Source organism: Panulirus ornatus, chromosome 6 (genome assembly GCF_036320965.1).
Source record: "Panulirus ornatus isolate Po-2019 chromosome 6, ASM3632096v1, whole genome shotgun sequence".
Classification (NCBI taxonomy): domain Eukaryota; kingdom Metazoa; phylum Arthropoda; class Malacostraca; order Decapoda; family Palinuridae; genus Panulirus; species Panulirus ornatus.
Window position 1 is genome coordinate 23,330,073 of NC_092229.1, and position 15,536 is coordinate 23,345,608.

Genomic DNA, 15,536 nt, shown 5'->3' on the forward strand with positions numbered 1-15,536 from the left:
TTCTTTTTGAAAACCTCAACAAATCTTCACCTTCACCTCCACATGATAATGATCAGACATCCTCCAGCTGCCCCTCTCAGCACATTAACATCCAAAAGTCTCTCTTTTACATGCTTATCAATTAACACATAATCCAATGATGCCCTTTGTCCATCCCTCCTACTTTGTTTGTCAGTTTGCCTACCTGATTCTCTCCCTCACTCTTCTATACCAACATCACACAGCTATTATATTTATCATTTATTTATTTTGCTTTGTCGCAGTCTCCCGTGTTTGCGAGGTAGTGCAAGGAAACAGACGAAAGAAATGGCCCAACCCACCCCCATACACATGTATATACATACACGTCCACACACGCAAATATACATACCTATACATCTCAATGTACACATATATATACACACACAGACACATACATATATACACATGCACACAATTCACACTGCCTTTATTCATTCCCATCGCCACCTCGCCACACATGGAATAACATCTCCCTCCCCCCTCATGTGTGTGAGGTAGCACTAGGAAAAGACAACAAAAGCCCCATTCGTTCACACTCAGTCTCTAGCTGTCATGTAATAATGCACTGAAACCACAGCTCCCTTTCCACATCCAGGCCCCACAGAACTTTCCATGGTTTACCCCAGACGCTTCACATGCCCTGATTCAATCCATTGGACAGCATGTCTACCCCGGTATACCACATCGATCCAATTCACTCTATTACTTGCCTGCCTTTCACCCTCCTGCATGTTCAGGCCCCCATCACTCAAAATCTTTTTCACTTCATCTTTCCACCTCCAATTTGGTCTCCCACTTCTCCTCGTTCCCTCCACCTCCGACACATATATCCTCTTGGTCAATCTTTCCTCACTCATTCTCTCCATGTGCCCAAACCATTTCAAAACACCCTCTTCTGCTCTCTCAACCACACTCTTTTTATTTCCACACATCTCTCTTACCCTTACATTACTTACTCGATCAAACCACCTCACACCACATATTGTCCTCAAACATCTCATTTCCAGCACATCCACCCTCCTGCACACAACTCTATCCATAGCCCACGCCTCACAACCATACAACATTGTTGGAACCACTATTCCTTCAAACATACCCATTTTTGCTTTCCGACATAATGTTCTCGACTTCCACACATTCTTCAAGGCTCCCAGGATTTTCGCCCCCTACCCCACCCTATGATTCACTTCCGCTTCCATGGTTCCATCCGCTGCCAGATCCACTCCCAGATATCTAAAACACTTTACTTCCTCCAGTTTTTCTCCATTCACCCTTACCTCCCAATTGACTTGATCCTCAACCCTACTGTACCTAATAACCTTGCTCTTATTCACATTTACTCTTAACTTTCTTCTTTCACACACTTTACCAAAGTCAGTCACCAGCTTCTGCTGTTTCTCACATGAATCACCCACCAGTGCTGTATCATCAGCGAACAACAACTGACTCACTTCCAAAGCTCTCTCATCCCCAACAGACTTCATACTTGCCCCTCTTTCCAAAACTCTTGCATTCACCTCCCTAACAACCCCATCCATAAACAAATTAAATAACCATGGAGATATCACACACCCCTGCCGCAAACCTACATTCACTGAGAACCAATCACTTTCCTCTCTTCCTACACGTACACATGCCTTACATCCTCGATAAAAACTTTTCACTGCTTCTAACAACTAGCCCCCCACACCATATATTCTTAGTACCTTCCACAGAGCATCTCTATCAACTCTATCATATGCCTTCTCCAGATCCATAAATGCTACATACATGGTATTGAAGTGGAATTTATTAAAAAAGGGGGTGACTGTATTGTTGACTGGTTGGTAAGGTTATTTAATGTATGTATGAGTCATGGTGAAGTGCCTGAGGACTGGCGGAATGCGTGCATAGTGCCATTGTACAAAGGCAAAGGGGATAAGAGTGAGTGCTCAAATTACAGAGGTATAAGTTTGTTGAGTAATCCTGGTAAATTATATGGGAGGGCATTGATTGAGAGGGTGAAGGCATGTACAGAGCATCAGACTGGGGAAGAGCAGTGTGTTTTCAGAAGTGGTAGAGGATGTGTGGATCAGGTGTTTGCTTTGAAGAATGTATGTGAGAAATACTTAGAAAAGCAAATGGATTTGTAAGTAGCACACAGCTGTAGGTTTCAATATTACTTGCTCTCTTGCAATCATATGTCAGACTCTATTGAGGCAATAAACCTTCTTCATAATGGCAGTTGTTTTGCTGATGATTCATCTGCTTAAGGGGTATTGATTGTATGGTAGTAGGGTAGGAAATTCTGAAAACAACTCGGTTAAGTGTTAAACAGCCTTTTCCCCTTCCCTTACTCCCAAATATTTATTCAGAGACTTATCTTTTCATGAAATATTGGACCATTACAGAAACTCAAACATAAATATTATTTTCATTGAGGATTATTCCTTCAAATTTTAGCATGGACCATAACAAGCTTTAAAAAACCACTAACAATCAGGTTACTAGTTGCACAAATAGTGCAATGTTGTCACATGAGCAAAGCATAATAAGGGGTAACAACACACTTAAAACCCTAATAATTTCTATGATAAAAATTTGGAAACAGCATTCAGTAGCCAATGAAAAAGGGCTTTATAGTGTGAGATTGTGTGCAATTTATAAGGAAGGTGTAAGAATATGGGTATCTCTGGCCTCACATTCAGAGGGAATGGTATGAAAGAAGAAAAATGGTTCAATAACAAATGGCATCAAGCAAAGGAGCTTTATGGTGTGCAAGGTATAAGAGAGCAAGAGACAGTATAGCAGGATAAGAAAGGACGAACAAAGAAACTTGAAAAGAATACTGTGGAGATGGGCAATGAGAAAACCAAAAAACTTTTCCCTAAATTCATTTGGAGTAAACTGTCAGTCACAGAGAATCTGATAAGGGATTCATAGGGAAGATTTGCTGAGGATGATAGGATATGTGATGATGTAAATAACAAGTTCAAAAGAGCTTTCACAATGGAAGACACTATAACTTTAACACCAATGAAATAGAATGGGAAGGTGGTTTTTAGAAAACACTGAGATACCTAGAAAAGCCATTAACAGGATACTAAAAGGCTCATACAAGGCTCATGGGTCTGATGAAATTTCACCTCATATGCCGAAGATGTGCGCAGATACGATAATTAATCCTCTTGAAATACTATTCAAATTTTTATTGGAGATATAGAGTGTCAAGCAAATGGAAAAGGGTGATCATCATACCTATCTATCAGAAAAGTGACTGAGAGCAGGCACTGAACTACAGACAAGATTCTGGAAAAGATAATTATGGAGTAAATGGATGATTTTCTACTAAGGGATTACTTAAATGAAAGACAGCATTTTGGGACAGGAAATCATCTAAGAAACATCTTAGATTTCCATTAGAGTAGTGCTATCTTAGACAAAAGGATAGGCTCGGTGAAATGTTTTTATCTGGACAGCCAAAAGCATTTGACACTGTACAGCATGGGAGGCTAAATCAGATATTGGGCAACAAGGCAAAATATCAGGAAGGGAACTTCTTCCATGGATATTTTATCTCAGTGGAAGTGAAAAAAGCACAAATGTCAAAGAAGGCTTCTCCAAATCTGCCAAGGTGACCAGCAGTGCCATACAGTTCTGGCCAGGGACCAATAATCATCTTGATGTATGTAAATGACAGCTGAAGATATGGACTCCTACCGGAATGTTGGCATATGATACAATGGTCATAAAGAAAGTGACAACCAAGAAGGAATACATCAACTTACGAGGGAAACTAAACAGACTCCAAAGTTGGTGTGATACATGATCAATGAAATTCAACCCAAATAAGTTCAAAGTAATGAGGATTGGTCAGAGTACAAGGTGGCCTCGATATGATTACCATCTCACAGGAAATAAGCTTCAGGACTCTCTGCATGAAAAGGACTTAGGACTCATCATTGTACCTGACCTGTTGCTGGGAAACAGCATAGCTTTCAAGTATACAGATCAGCAAATATTCAGTGAGCTGTTCACATCCTAAAAAAGGCCAAAACTAGAATATGCTTCTAAAGTTTAATCGCTACAATGAAGAAGCACAATGAACTATGAAGGAAGGGCCAGAGGAGGGCAAGAGAAATGGTACCAGCATTAAGAAAGCCGAGTTACAGGAAAAGGCTTTAGGTTTTAAATTTGCCCACCCTGGGAAAGAGAAGAGTCAGGGGTGACCTGATCATGGCCTTTAAGTTTTTAAAACAGATCTATAATGCTCACAATGAACAGTTCTTTGAGACATGTAGAGACAGAGCAACTAGAGGAAATGACATGAAATTAAGCAAGAAACTTGTGACAAAAGATGTAAAGAAGTATCTTTATTGCACAATAGTGGATAAATGGAACAAAATGACTGAGGAGATGGTTAATGCAGAAAGCAATCATTATCCTAAGCAGTTAAATGACAAGAGAATGCTCCAGAGATAAGAACCTGCAGGTGTAAATTTCCCTTCTCCAACAATGCAAATAAGTAATCACAAAATTATAGTTACACTAAACAATATAAAATCTTTCATGTTTACCTTCCAAAAACATTTCCATTGGATCCAAATGGCTGGCTGGCTGGTTGTTGCTGACTGGCAGATTGTTGAGCTAACCCTCCAAATGATGCTGTTTGGCTCTGACCAGAAAAACTGAAAACAGTAAATAAATAAATTATAAATTATGCACCTGGGCATGAGAAGAAAGATCATGAGAGGCAAGTGTCTTGGGAGCAGCTGAGTGAGTGTGTTAGCAGTTTTGATGCACAAGACCAGGTTATTGCGATGGATGATTTGAATGCAAACGTGATTAATGTGGCAGTTGAGGGAATAATTGGTGTACATGGGGTGTTCGGTGCTGTAAATGGAAATGGTAAAGAGCTTGTAGATTTGTGTGCTGAAAAAGGACTGGTGATTGGGAATACCTGGTTTAAAAAGAGAGATATACATAAGTATACATATGTAAGTAGGAGAGATTACGTGTTAATTGACAGGCACATGAAAGAGAGACTTTTGGATGTAAATATGCTGAGAGGTGCAATTGGAGGGATGTCAGATCATTATCTTGTGGAAGGGGAAGGTGAGATTTGTAGAGGTTTCCAGAAAAGAAGAGAGAATGTTGGGGTGAAGAGAGTGGTTAAAGTAAGAGAGCTTGGAAAAGAGACTTGTGTGAGGAAGTACCAGGAGAGGCTGAGTACAGAATGGAAAAAGGTGAGAGTAAAGGATGTAAAGGGAGTGGGGGAATATTGGGATATATTTAGGGAAGCAGTGATGGCTTTCACAAAAGATGCTTGTGGTATATGAGAAGTGTGGGAGGTGGGCAGATAAGAAAGGGTAGTGAGTGGTGGGATGAAGAAGTAAGATTATTAGTGAAAGAGAAGAGAGAGGGGCATTTGGACAAGTTTTGCAGGGAAATAGTGCAAATGACTGGGAGATGTATAAAAGAACAAGGCAGGAGGTCAAGAGAAAGGCGCAAGAGCTGAAAAAAGGGCAAATGAGAGTTGGGGTAAGAGAATACCATTAAATTTTAGGGAGAATAAAAAGATGTTTTGGAAGGAGGTAAATAAAGTGTATAAGACAAGAGAACAAATGGGAACATTGGTGAAGGGGGATAATGGGAGGTAATAACAAGTAGTGGTGACGTGAGAAGGAGATGGAGCGAGTATTTTGAAGGTCTGTTGAATGTGTTAGATGACAGAGCGGCAGATATAGGGTGTTTTGGTCGAGGTGGTGTGCAAAGTGAGAGGGTCAAGGAGAATGGTTTGGTAAACAGAGAAGAGGTAGTGAAAGCTTTGAGGAAGATGAAAGCTGGCAAGGCGGCGGGTTGGATGGTATTGCAGTGGATTTTATTAAAAAAGGGGGTGACTGTGTTGTTGACTGGTTGGTGAGGATATTCAATGTATGTATGGCTCATGCTGAAGTGCCCGAGGATTGGCAGAATGCATGCATAGTGCCATTATACAAAGGCAAAGGGGATAAAGGTAAGTGCTCAAATTACAGAGGTATAAGTTTGTTGAGTATTCCCGGAAAATTATATGGGAGGGTATTGATCGAGAGGGTCATGGCATGTACAGAGCATCAGATTAGGGAAGAGCAGTGTGGTTTCAGAAGTGGTAGAGGATATGTGGATCAGGTGTTTGCTTTGAAGAATGTATGTGAGAAATACTTAGAAAAGCAAATGGATTTGTATGTAGCATTTATGGATCTGAAGAAGGCATATGAGAGAGTTGATAGAGATGCTCTGTGGAAGGTATTAAGAGTATATGGTGTGGGAGGCAAGTTGTTAGAAGCAGTGAAAGGTTTTTATTGAGGATGTAAGGAATGTGCACAAGTAGGAAGAGAGGAAAGTGACTGGTTACCAGTGAATGTCGATTTGGGGCAGGGGTGCGTGATGTCTCCATGGTTGTTTAATCTGTTTATGGATGGGGTTGTTAGGGAAGAGAATGCAAGAGTTTTGGAGAGAGGGGCATGTATGCAGTCTGTTGTGGATGAGAGAGCTTGGGAAGTGTGTCAGTTGTTGTTCGCTGATGATACGGCGCTGGTGGCTGATTCTTGTGAGAAACTGCAGAAGCTGGTGACTGAGTTTGGTAAAGTGTGTGAAAGAAGAAAGCTGAGAGTAAATGTGAATAAGAGCAAGGTTATCAGGTACAATAGGGCTGAGGGGCAAGTAAATTGGGAGGTAAGTTTGAATGGAGAAAAACTGGAGAAAAAGTGGGTCACAGGGTGGGGAAGGGGGTGAAGATTCTGTGAGCATTGAAGAATGTGTGGAAAGCGAGAATATTTTCTCAGAAAGCAAAAATGAGTATGTTTGAAGGAATAGTGGTTCCTACAATGTTATATAGTTGAGAGGCGTGGGCTATAGATAGAGTTGTGCAGAGGAGGGTGGATGTGTTGGAAATGAGATGGTTGAGGACAATATATGGTGTAAGGTGGGTTGATCGAGTAAGTAATGAAAGGGTAAGAGAGATATGTGGTAATAAAAAGAGTGTGGTTGAGAGAGCAGAAGAGGGTGTATTGAAATGGTTTGGTCACACAGAGACAATGAGTGAGAAAAGATTTACAAAGAGGATATATGTGTTACAGGTGGAGGGAACGAGGAGAAGTGGGAGACCCAATTGGAACTGGAAGGAAGGAGTGAAAAAGATTTTGAGCGATCGGTGCCTGAACATGCAGGAGGGTGAAAAGTGTGCAAGGAATAGAGTGAATTGGAACGTTGTGGTATACCGGGGTCGACGCGCTGTCAATGGATTGAACCAGGGCCTGAAATGTTTGGGGTGAAACATGGAAAGTTTTGAGGGGCATGGATGTGGAAAGGAAGCTGTGGTTTCGGTGCATTTTACAATACAGCTAGAGACTGAGTGTGAACAAATGTAGCCTTTGTTGTCTTTTCTTAGTGCTACGTCGCACACATGCAGGGGGAGGGAGTATCATTTCATGTGTGGCGGGGTGGTGACGGGAATGAATAAAGGCAGCAAGTATGAATTATGTACATGGGTATATATGTATATGTCTGTGTATGTGTATATATATATATACGTTGAAATGTATAAGTATGTTTATGTGCATGTGTGGACATGTATATATATACATGTGTATGTGGGTGGGTTGGGCCATTCTTTCATCTGATTCCTTGCGTGACCTCGCTAATGTGGGAGACAGCAACAAAGTATAATATAATATATAATATTATGGATCTGGGTGGCCCAACCCACCCACATAAACATGTATATACATACACATCCACAACCGCAAATATACATACCTATACATCTCAACGTATACATATATATACACACACAGACATATACATATATACACATGTACATAATTCATACTGTCTGCCTTTATTCATTCCCATCGCCACCTCGCCACACATGGAATAACAACCCTCTCCTCCCTCATGTGTGCGAGGTAGCGCTAGGAAAAGACAACAAAGGCCACATTCGTTCACATTCAGTCTCTAGCTGTCATGTAATAATGCACCGAAACTACAGCTCCCTTTCCACATAAAGGCCCCACAGAACTTTCCATGGTTTACCCCAGACGCTTCACATACCCTGGTTCAATCCACTGACAGCACGTCAACCCTGGTATACCACATCATTCCAATTCACTCTATTCCTTGCACGCCTTTCACCCTCCTGCATGTTCAGGCCCCGATCACTCAAAATCTTTTTCACTACATCTTTCAAACTCCAATTCGGTCTCCCACTTCTCCTCATTCCCTCCAACTCTGACACATATATCCTCTTGGTCAATCTTTCCTCACTCCTTCTCTCCATGTGCCCAAACCATTTCAAAACACCCTCTTCTGCTCCCTCAACCACACTCTTTTTATTTCCACACATCTCTCTTACCCTTACATTACTTACTCGATCAAACCACCTCACACCACATATTGTCCTCAAACATCTCATTTCCAGCACATCCACCCTCCTCCGCACAACTCTATCCACAGCCCACGCCTTGCAACCATACAACTTTGTTGGAACCACTATTCCTTCAAACATACCCATTTTTGCTTTCCAAGATAATGTTCTCGACTTCCACACATTCTTCAATGCTCCCAGAATTTTCGCTCCCTCCCCCACCCTATGATTCACTTCCGCTTCCATGGTTCCATCTGCTGCCAAATCCACTCCTAGATATCTAAAGCACTTCACTTCCTCCAGTTCTTCTCCATTCAAACTTACCTCCCAGTTGACTTGACCCTCAACCCTACTGTACCTAATAACCTTGCTCTTATTCACATTTACTCTCAACTTTCTTCTCTCACACACTTTACCAAACTCAGTCACCAGCTTCTGCAGTTTCTCACATGAATCACCCACCAGCGCTGTATCATCAGCGAACAACAACTGACTCACTTCCTAAACTCTTTTATCCACAACAAACTGCATACTTGCCCCTCTTTCCAAAACTCTTGCATTCACCTCCCTAACAACCCCATCCATAAACATATCAAACAACCAGGGAGACATCACACACCCCTGCCACAAACCTACAATCACTGAGAACCAATCACCTTCCTCTCTTCTTACACGTACACATGCCTTACATCCTCGATAAAAACTTTTCACTGCTTCTAACAATTTGCCTCCCGCACCATATATTCTTAATACCTTCCACAGAGCATCTCTATCAACTCTATCATATGCCTTCTCCAGATCCATAAATGCTACATACAAATCCATTTGCTTTTCTAAGTATTTCTCACATACATTCTTCAAAGCAAACACCTGATCGACACATACTTTACCACTTCTGACACCACACTGCTCTTCCCCAATCTGATGCTCTGTACATGCCTTCACCCTCTCAATCAATACCCTCCCATATAATTTCCCAAGAATACTCAACAAACTTATATCTCTGTAATTTCAGCACTCACCTTTGTCCCCTTTGCCTTTGTACAATGGCACTATGCAAGCATTCCGCCAATCCTCAGGCACCTCACCATGAATCATACATACATTAAATACCCTTACCAACCAGTCAACAATATAGTCACCCCTTTTTATATATTATACTTATAATATATCAATACTTCCCACGCATTCCTCATGTGTCATAGAGGGCGACTAAAGGGGACAGGAGCAGGGGTCTGGAAACCCTCCCCTCATTGTATTTTAACTTTCTAAAAGGGGAAACAGAAGAAGGAGTCGACAGAAGAACGAGAGACAGGTAGCATGTTTGAGGAAAGGAACCTGGATGTTTTGACTCTTAGTGAAACGAAGCTCAAGGGTAAAGGGGAAGAGTGGTTTGGGAATGTCTTGGGTGTAAAGTCAGGGGTTAATGAGAGGACAAGAGCATGGAAAGGAGTAGCAGTACTCCTGAAACAGGAGTGGTGGGAGTATGTGATAGAGTGTAAGAAAGTTAACTCTAGATTGATATGGATAAAACTGAAAGTTAATGGAGAAAGATGGGTGATTATTGGTGTATATGCACCTGGTCATGAGGAGAAAGATCATGAGAGGCAAGTGTTTTGGGAGCAGCTGAGTGAGTGTGTTAGTAGTTTTGATGCACGAGACTGGGTTATAGTGATGGGTGATTGGAATGCAAAGGTGAGAAATGTGGCAGCTGAGGGAATAATTGGTGTACATGAGGTGTTCAGTGTTGTAAATGGAAATGGTGAAGAGCTTGCAGATTTATGTGCTGAAAAAGGACTGGTGATTGGGAATACCTGGTTTAAAAAGAGAGATATACATAAATATACGAATGTAAGTAGGAGAGATGGCCAGAGAGCGTTATTGGATTACGTGTTAATTGATAGGCGTGCGAAAGAGAGACTTTTGGATATCAATGTGCTGAGAAGTGCAACTGGAGGGATGTCTGATCATTATCTTGTGGAGGCAAAGGTGAAGATTTGTAGAGGTTTCCAGAAAAGAAGAGAGAATGTTGGGGTGAAGAGAGTGGTGAGAGTAAGTGAGCCTGGAAGTACCAGGAGGGACTGAGAACAGAATGGAAAAAGGTGAGAACAAAGGATGTCAGGGGAGTGGGGGAGGAATGGGATGTATTTAGGAAAGCAGTGATGGCTTGTGCAAAAGATGCTTGTGGCATGAGAAGCGTGGCATTTATGGTATTTATGGATCTAGAGAAGGCATATGATAGGGTTGATGGAGATGCTTTGTGGAAGGTCTTGAAAGTATATGGTGTGGAAGGTAAGCTGTTAGAAGTAGTGAAAAGTTGACTGGTTGGTAAGGTTATTTAATGTATGTATGACTCTTGGTGAGGTGCCTGAGGATTGGAGGAATGCTTGCATAGTGCCATTGTACAAAGTTTGTTGAGTATTCCTGGGAAATTACATGGGAGGGTATTGATCGAGAGGGTGAAGGCATGTACAAAGCATCACATTGGGTAAGAGCAGTGTGGTTTCAGAAGTGGTAGAGGATGTGTGGATCAGGTGTTTGCTTTGAAGAATGTTTGTGAGAAATACTTAGAAAAGCAAATGGATTTTATATGTAGCATTTATGGATTTGGAGAAGGAATATGATAGAGTTGATAGAGATGCTCTGTGGAAGGTATTAAGAATGAATGGTGTGGAAGGCAAGTTGTTAGAACCAGTGAAAAGTTTATATCGAGGATGTAAGGCATGTGTACGTGTAGGAAGAGAGGAAAGTGATTGGTTCTCAGTGAATGTTGGTTTGTGGCAGGGGTGTGTGATGTCTCCATGGTTGTTTAATTTGTTTATGGATGGGGTTATTAGGGAGGTAAATTCAAGAGTTTTGGAAAGAGGGGCAAGTATGTAGTCTGTTGTGGATGAGAGAGCTTGGGAAGTGAGTCAGTTGTTCGCTGATGATACAGCGCTGGTGGCTGATTCATGTGAAAAACTGCAAAAGCTGGTGATTGAGTTTGGTAAAGTGTGTGAAAGAAGAAAGTTAAGAGTAAATATGAATAAGAGCAAGGTTATTACGTACAGTAGGGTTGAGAGACAAGGCAATTGGGAGGTAAGTTTGAATGGAGAAAAACTGGAGGAAGTGAAGTGTTTTAGATATCTGGGAGTGGATTTGGCAGCGGATGGAACCATGGAAGCGGAAGTGAATCATAGGGTGGGGGAGGGGGAGAAATTTCTGAGAGCCTTGAAGAATGTGTGGAAGTCGAAAACATTATCTTGGAAAGCAAAAATGGGTATGTTTGAAGGAATAGTGGTTCCAACAATGTTGTATAGTTGCAAGGCATGGGCTATGGATAGAGTTGTGCTCAGGAGGGTGGATGTGCTGGAAATGAGATGTTTGAGGACAATATGTGGTGTGAGGTGGTTTGATCGAGTAAGTAACGTAATGGGCGTTATGTGCTAGCCCTGCCTTTTGGCAAAATGGAAGGAGCAAAAGATAGAATTAAAAGGTATGAATACTAGATAGGAGCATTAAGTAAAAGAAGAGGGTAGGAACATCAGCGGGAATCATTGGGGAGAAAAAGTAGGATGGAACATTAAGCAGGAACATTAGATAGACAAATCAGGTTGAAGTAGTAGGTTGGAACATTAAGCAGGAACATGAGGTAGATACATTAAGCTGAAGTGTTTGATAGAAACGTTAGGGAGGAGCCTTAGAAAACACTGCACTAGAGTTGCCCTCTGCCAGTGGGCAGATTGATAATGTTCCTGAACTATGCTGCATGATCTTGACATTTTTTTCACAATTTTTTTGAGAAAATTGGGTTGAGAAATCTTCCCCAGAAATATTACTTTCCCTTACCCCATGTGATCCTATGGTAATATGGGACCCATTATCCAAAGTTTCAATCAAAATGTGATTTTCAGGACTGTATTCAAACATCAAAGGCTCCTATGAATACACAGGTGTTACCGGGCTATGCCTCAAGTGACTAAAACAAGATTGGGAAGTCACCTTCAGCAAGTTTGTATGACTGTCAAAAGACAGTGAGGAGTAGGGTCACATGGAGGATCATCTTGTTCATATCTGTGAGGCATATTATTGATTTAGGTGAGTGTATGTCTAGTAGAAATGAAGTTCATGAGCGAGTTGGAGGGGTGGATATTTAGTGTATCAATGTGGTGTTTGAGGATGATGAAGTGTGGGGCAGGGATGTAAAAGATGGTGGACTGTTACGAAGTGGCTTGATTGAGAAGGGGTTAGCGCAGTTATGAAGAAACAGGAGCCAAGCACGCAGAAATAGGCTTGCATTGGAAACGTTTTTGTTCTTTGGTACAGATATTGAATATTTAGTTACAATGGAGCTGGTGATTGTTCTGAGTGCTCTGTTTTGTGAGGTCTGTAGGTCTGCTACATGGCAGGTGAGGCATAGTTCTGGGAAGAGCAGATGAACTGCTATCCCTGGGGACAGGGAAGAAAAAATACTAACCATGAATCTCCTGCGTGTTGCTGAAGGTGACTAAGAGGGGCAGGGGCGGGAGGCTAAAAATCTTCCCCTCTTGTATCATTTTCCAAGAGAAGGAACAAATGAAAGAGCCAAATGAGGACCATTTTATCCTCTATGGCTTAGTCATCTGTTCTGTCTGCTACCTTACTTATGTGCAAAACACTGAACTTATGTGAAAGAAAAAAGAAGAAAGATGAACTGCTCATAGAAAATACTAGGGCATTCTATTTCTTATCCTTAACCAGTGCCAAGAAGTGTACTGAGGGCATTTAGTTTGTTCACAGCCCTATGTTGGTGGTTGTGGTGGTTGTGATGAGAAGAAAATACCATGTCTGTGTCATATGTAACACTTAGAATGGTTGGTGTTTTGCAAGGTGGGAGTAGTTAACCATACATAATAAAATGATACAGGATGGATTCATTTCTGTCAAAGGTTAAAAAGAAACAGTGGATATTTGTGGGGATGTAGACATTCTGCTGTAAGCAAGCCAGTATTTTAACTGAGTGATGTAATGCTGTTTGTTTACTGTCATTTGTGTAATGTCAGAGTGCTGTGATGTAACTGTAAGATCATCCAGATTAGAGAAGATCATACTGGTCTGAGGGTTGTGGAGAGAAGGCTTGAAAGTGATCAGACAGGGCTGAAGAAAGAACTGCTCCTTGAAGGACTTCACTGTAGAGCTTACAGCAGAATGTCTGCAGCCCCATAAATATCCACTTGGTGACCACCTTAAACTTGAAGTTGGCCACCCATTTTTTGTCATTTTTTTAAGGGGTGTGTTAAGTATCTTTTGAGTAAGGATATATTAAGTAACTGGTGTCAAATACTCTCTCGACATCAAGTGCTACTAGAACTATACAGAAGCTGAAACCATCCAAAACACAATGCACAAGATTTGTATGTAGCATCGTACTGGAACATTTGGGTCTGATGTTACAGTAGGTGGGTGAAAGTGTGATATTTTGGCTGATTATGTCTTACAAATTGTGTAAGTAAGTTACAGCACTCCAGATGAGCAAAAAACCAGTGAACCTTTGTATCTTTGGCCTGACCCTAAGCTGAAGTTATTGGTTTTTTAGGTAAATAATTATAATCTAGTTGTGGAACACAAAACCTCTGCTGACCCAAATCTGGATCAGATGACCAGCTGAGTAATTAACAAAAGAAACAAAAACTAGCAAAAAACAGTTGAAACCCAATATTTGTAAATAATTCAATTCCTTTTAATTTCTTATAAATTAGCTGTAATAACATGTGAATCAAACAGTACTCATAATAGCAAATTTGATTATTGTCTATCAGTAATATTATAAATCATATGTGAAGAATTCAAACCATATGTCATTCAGCTCTTCTATGTAACTGAAATTCTAAAGATAAATAACTTACTTGTACTTTAAAATGTGTGACTACAGAAAAACTTATCCATACCTTGCAAAACCTGAGCTGGATGGTTGTGATGAGTTAGCAATGGAACCAAATGTTGATCCACTTGATGCAAAACTGCTAAAGCCTCCACCTAAGACAAGAAACCAAGACAAGTTACAATCTTATTTGTCAGGACAAGATTATTATGATAACTATTAATTATTGCAATCAAATGATAAAGGGATATCACTGTGCTAGTCCACGATTCATCATTTAGAAGCTAAGCCCATGGTAGGAGCTTGGGGCAAAAAAATCAATATCTTCAGCTCTGAGCAGGTCAGTTTCTCCTGTTAAAGCTCTTAACTAAACTTACCTTCCTCTACTGCAGGAAGCCACCCCAAATTTATGGCAGAGGTAGTTATTTATATACTTATTTTGCTGTGTCGCTGTCGCCCGCGTTAGCGAGGTAGCGCAAGGAAACAGACGAAAGAATGGCCAAACCCACCCACATACACATGTATGTACATACACGTCCACACCCGCAAATATACATACCTATACATCTCAATGTATACAGATATATACCCACACAGACATATACATATATACCCATGTACATAATTCATACAGTCTGCCTTTATTCACTCCCATCGCCACCCCGCCACACATGGAATAACAACACCCTCTCCCCTCATGTGTGCGGGGTAACGCTAGGAAAAGACAACAAAGGCCCCATTCGTTCACACTAAGTCTCTAGCTGTCATTTAATAATGCACTGAAACCACAGCTCCCTTTCCACATCCAGGCCCCACAAAACTTTCCATGGTTTACCCCAGATGCTTCACATGCCCTGGTTCAATCCATTGACAGCACGTCAACCCTGGTATAACACATCATTCCAATTCACTCTATTCCTTGAACGCCTTTCACCCTCCTGCATGTTCAGGCCCCGATCACACAAAATCTTTCTCACTCCATCTTTCCATCTCCAATTTGGTCTCCCACTTCTCCTCGTTCCCTCCACCCCTGACACATATATCCTCTTGGTTAATCTTTCCTCACTCATTCTCTCCATGTGACCAAACCATTTCAAAACACCCTCTTCTGCTCTCTCAACCACACTCTTTTTATTACCACACATCTCTCTTACCCTTACGTTACTTACTCGATCAAACCACCTCACACCACATATTGTCCTCAAACATCTCATTTCCAGCACATCCACCCTCCTGAGCACAACTCTATCCATAGCCCATGCCTTGCAACTATACAACATTGTTGGAACCACT

The 15,536-nt window shown here is 41.2% G+C and overlaps 1 protein-coding gene across 1 annotated transcript in view; it reads right to left on the reverse strand.

Moving 5' to 3' along the window:
• Nup214 (nuclear pore complex protein Nup214) overlaps positions 1-15,536 on the reverse strand; it is a 380,758-nt gene that overhangs the window by 33,928 nt on the left and 331,294 nt on the right. Inside the window, exons 18-19 of the mRNA XM_071662750.1 lie at positions 14,311-14,398; positions 4,578-4,688 (exon numbers count right to left, since the gene is read on the reverse strand). Of these exons, the coding sequence (XP_071518851.1) occupies positions 4,578-4,688; positions 14,311-14,398 (199 nt within the window). The remainder of the gene's footprint in view (positions 1-4,577; positions 4,689-14,310; positions 14,399-15,536) is intronic.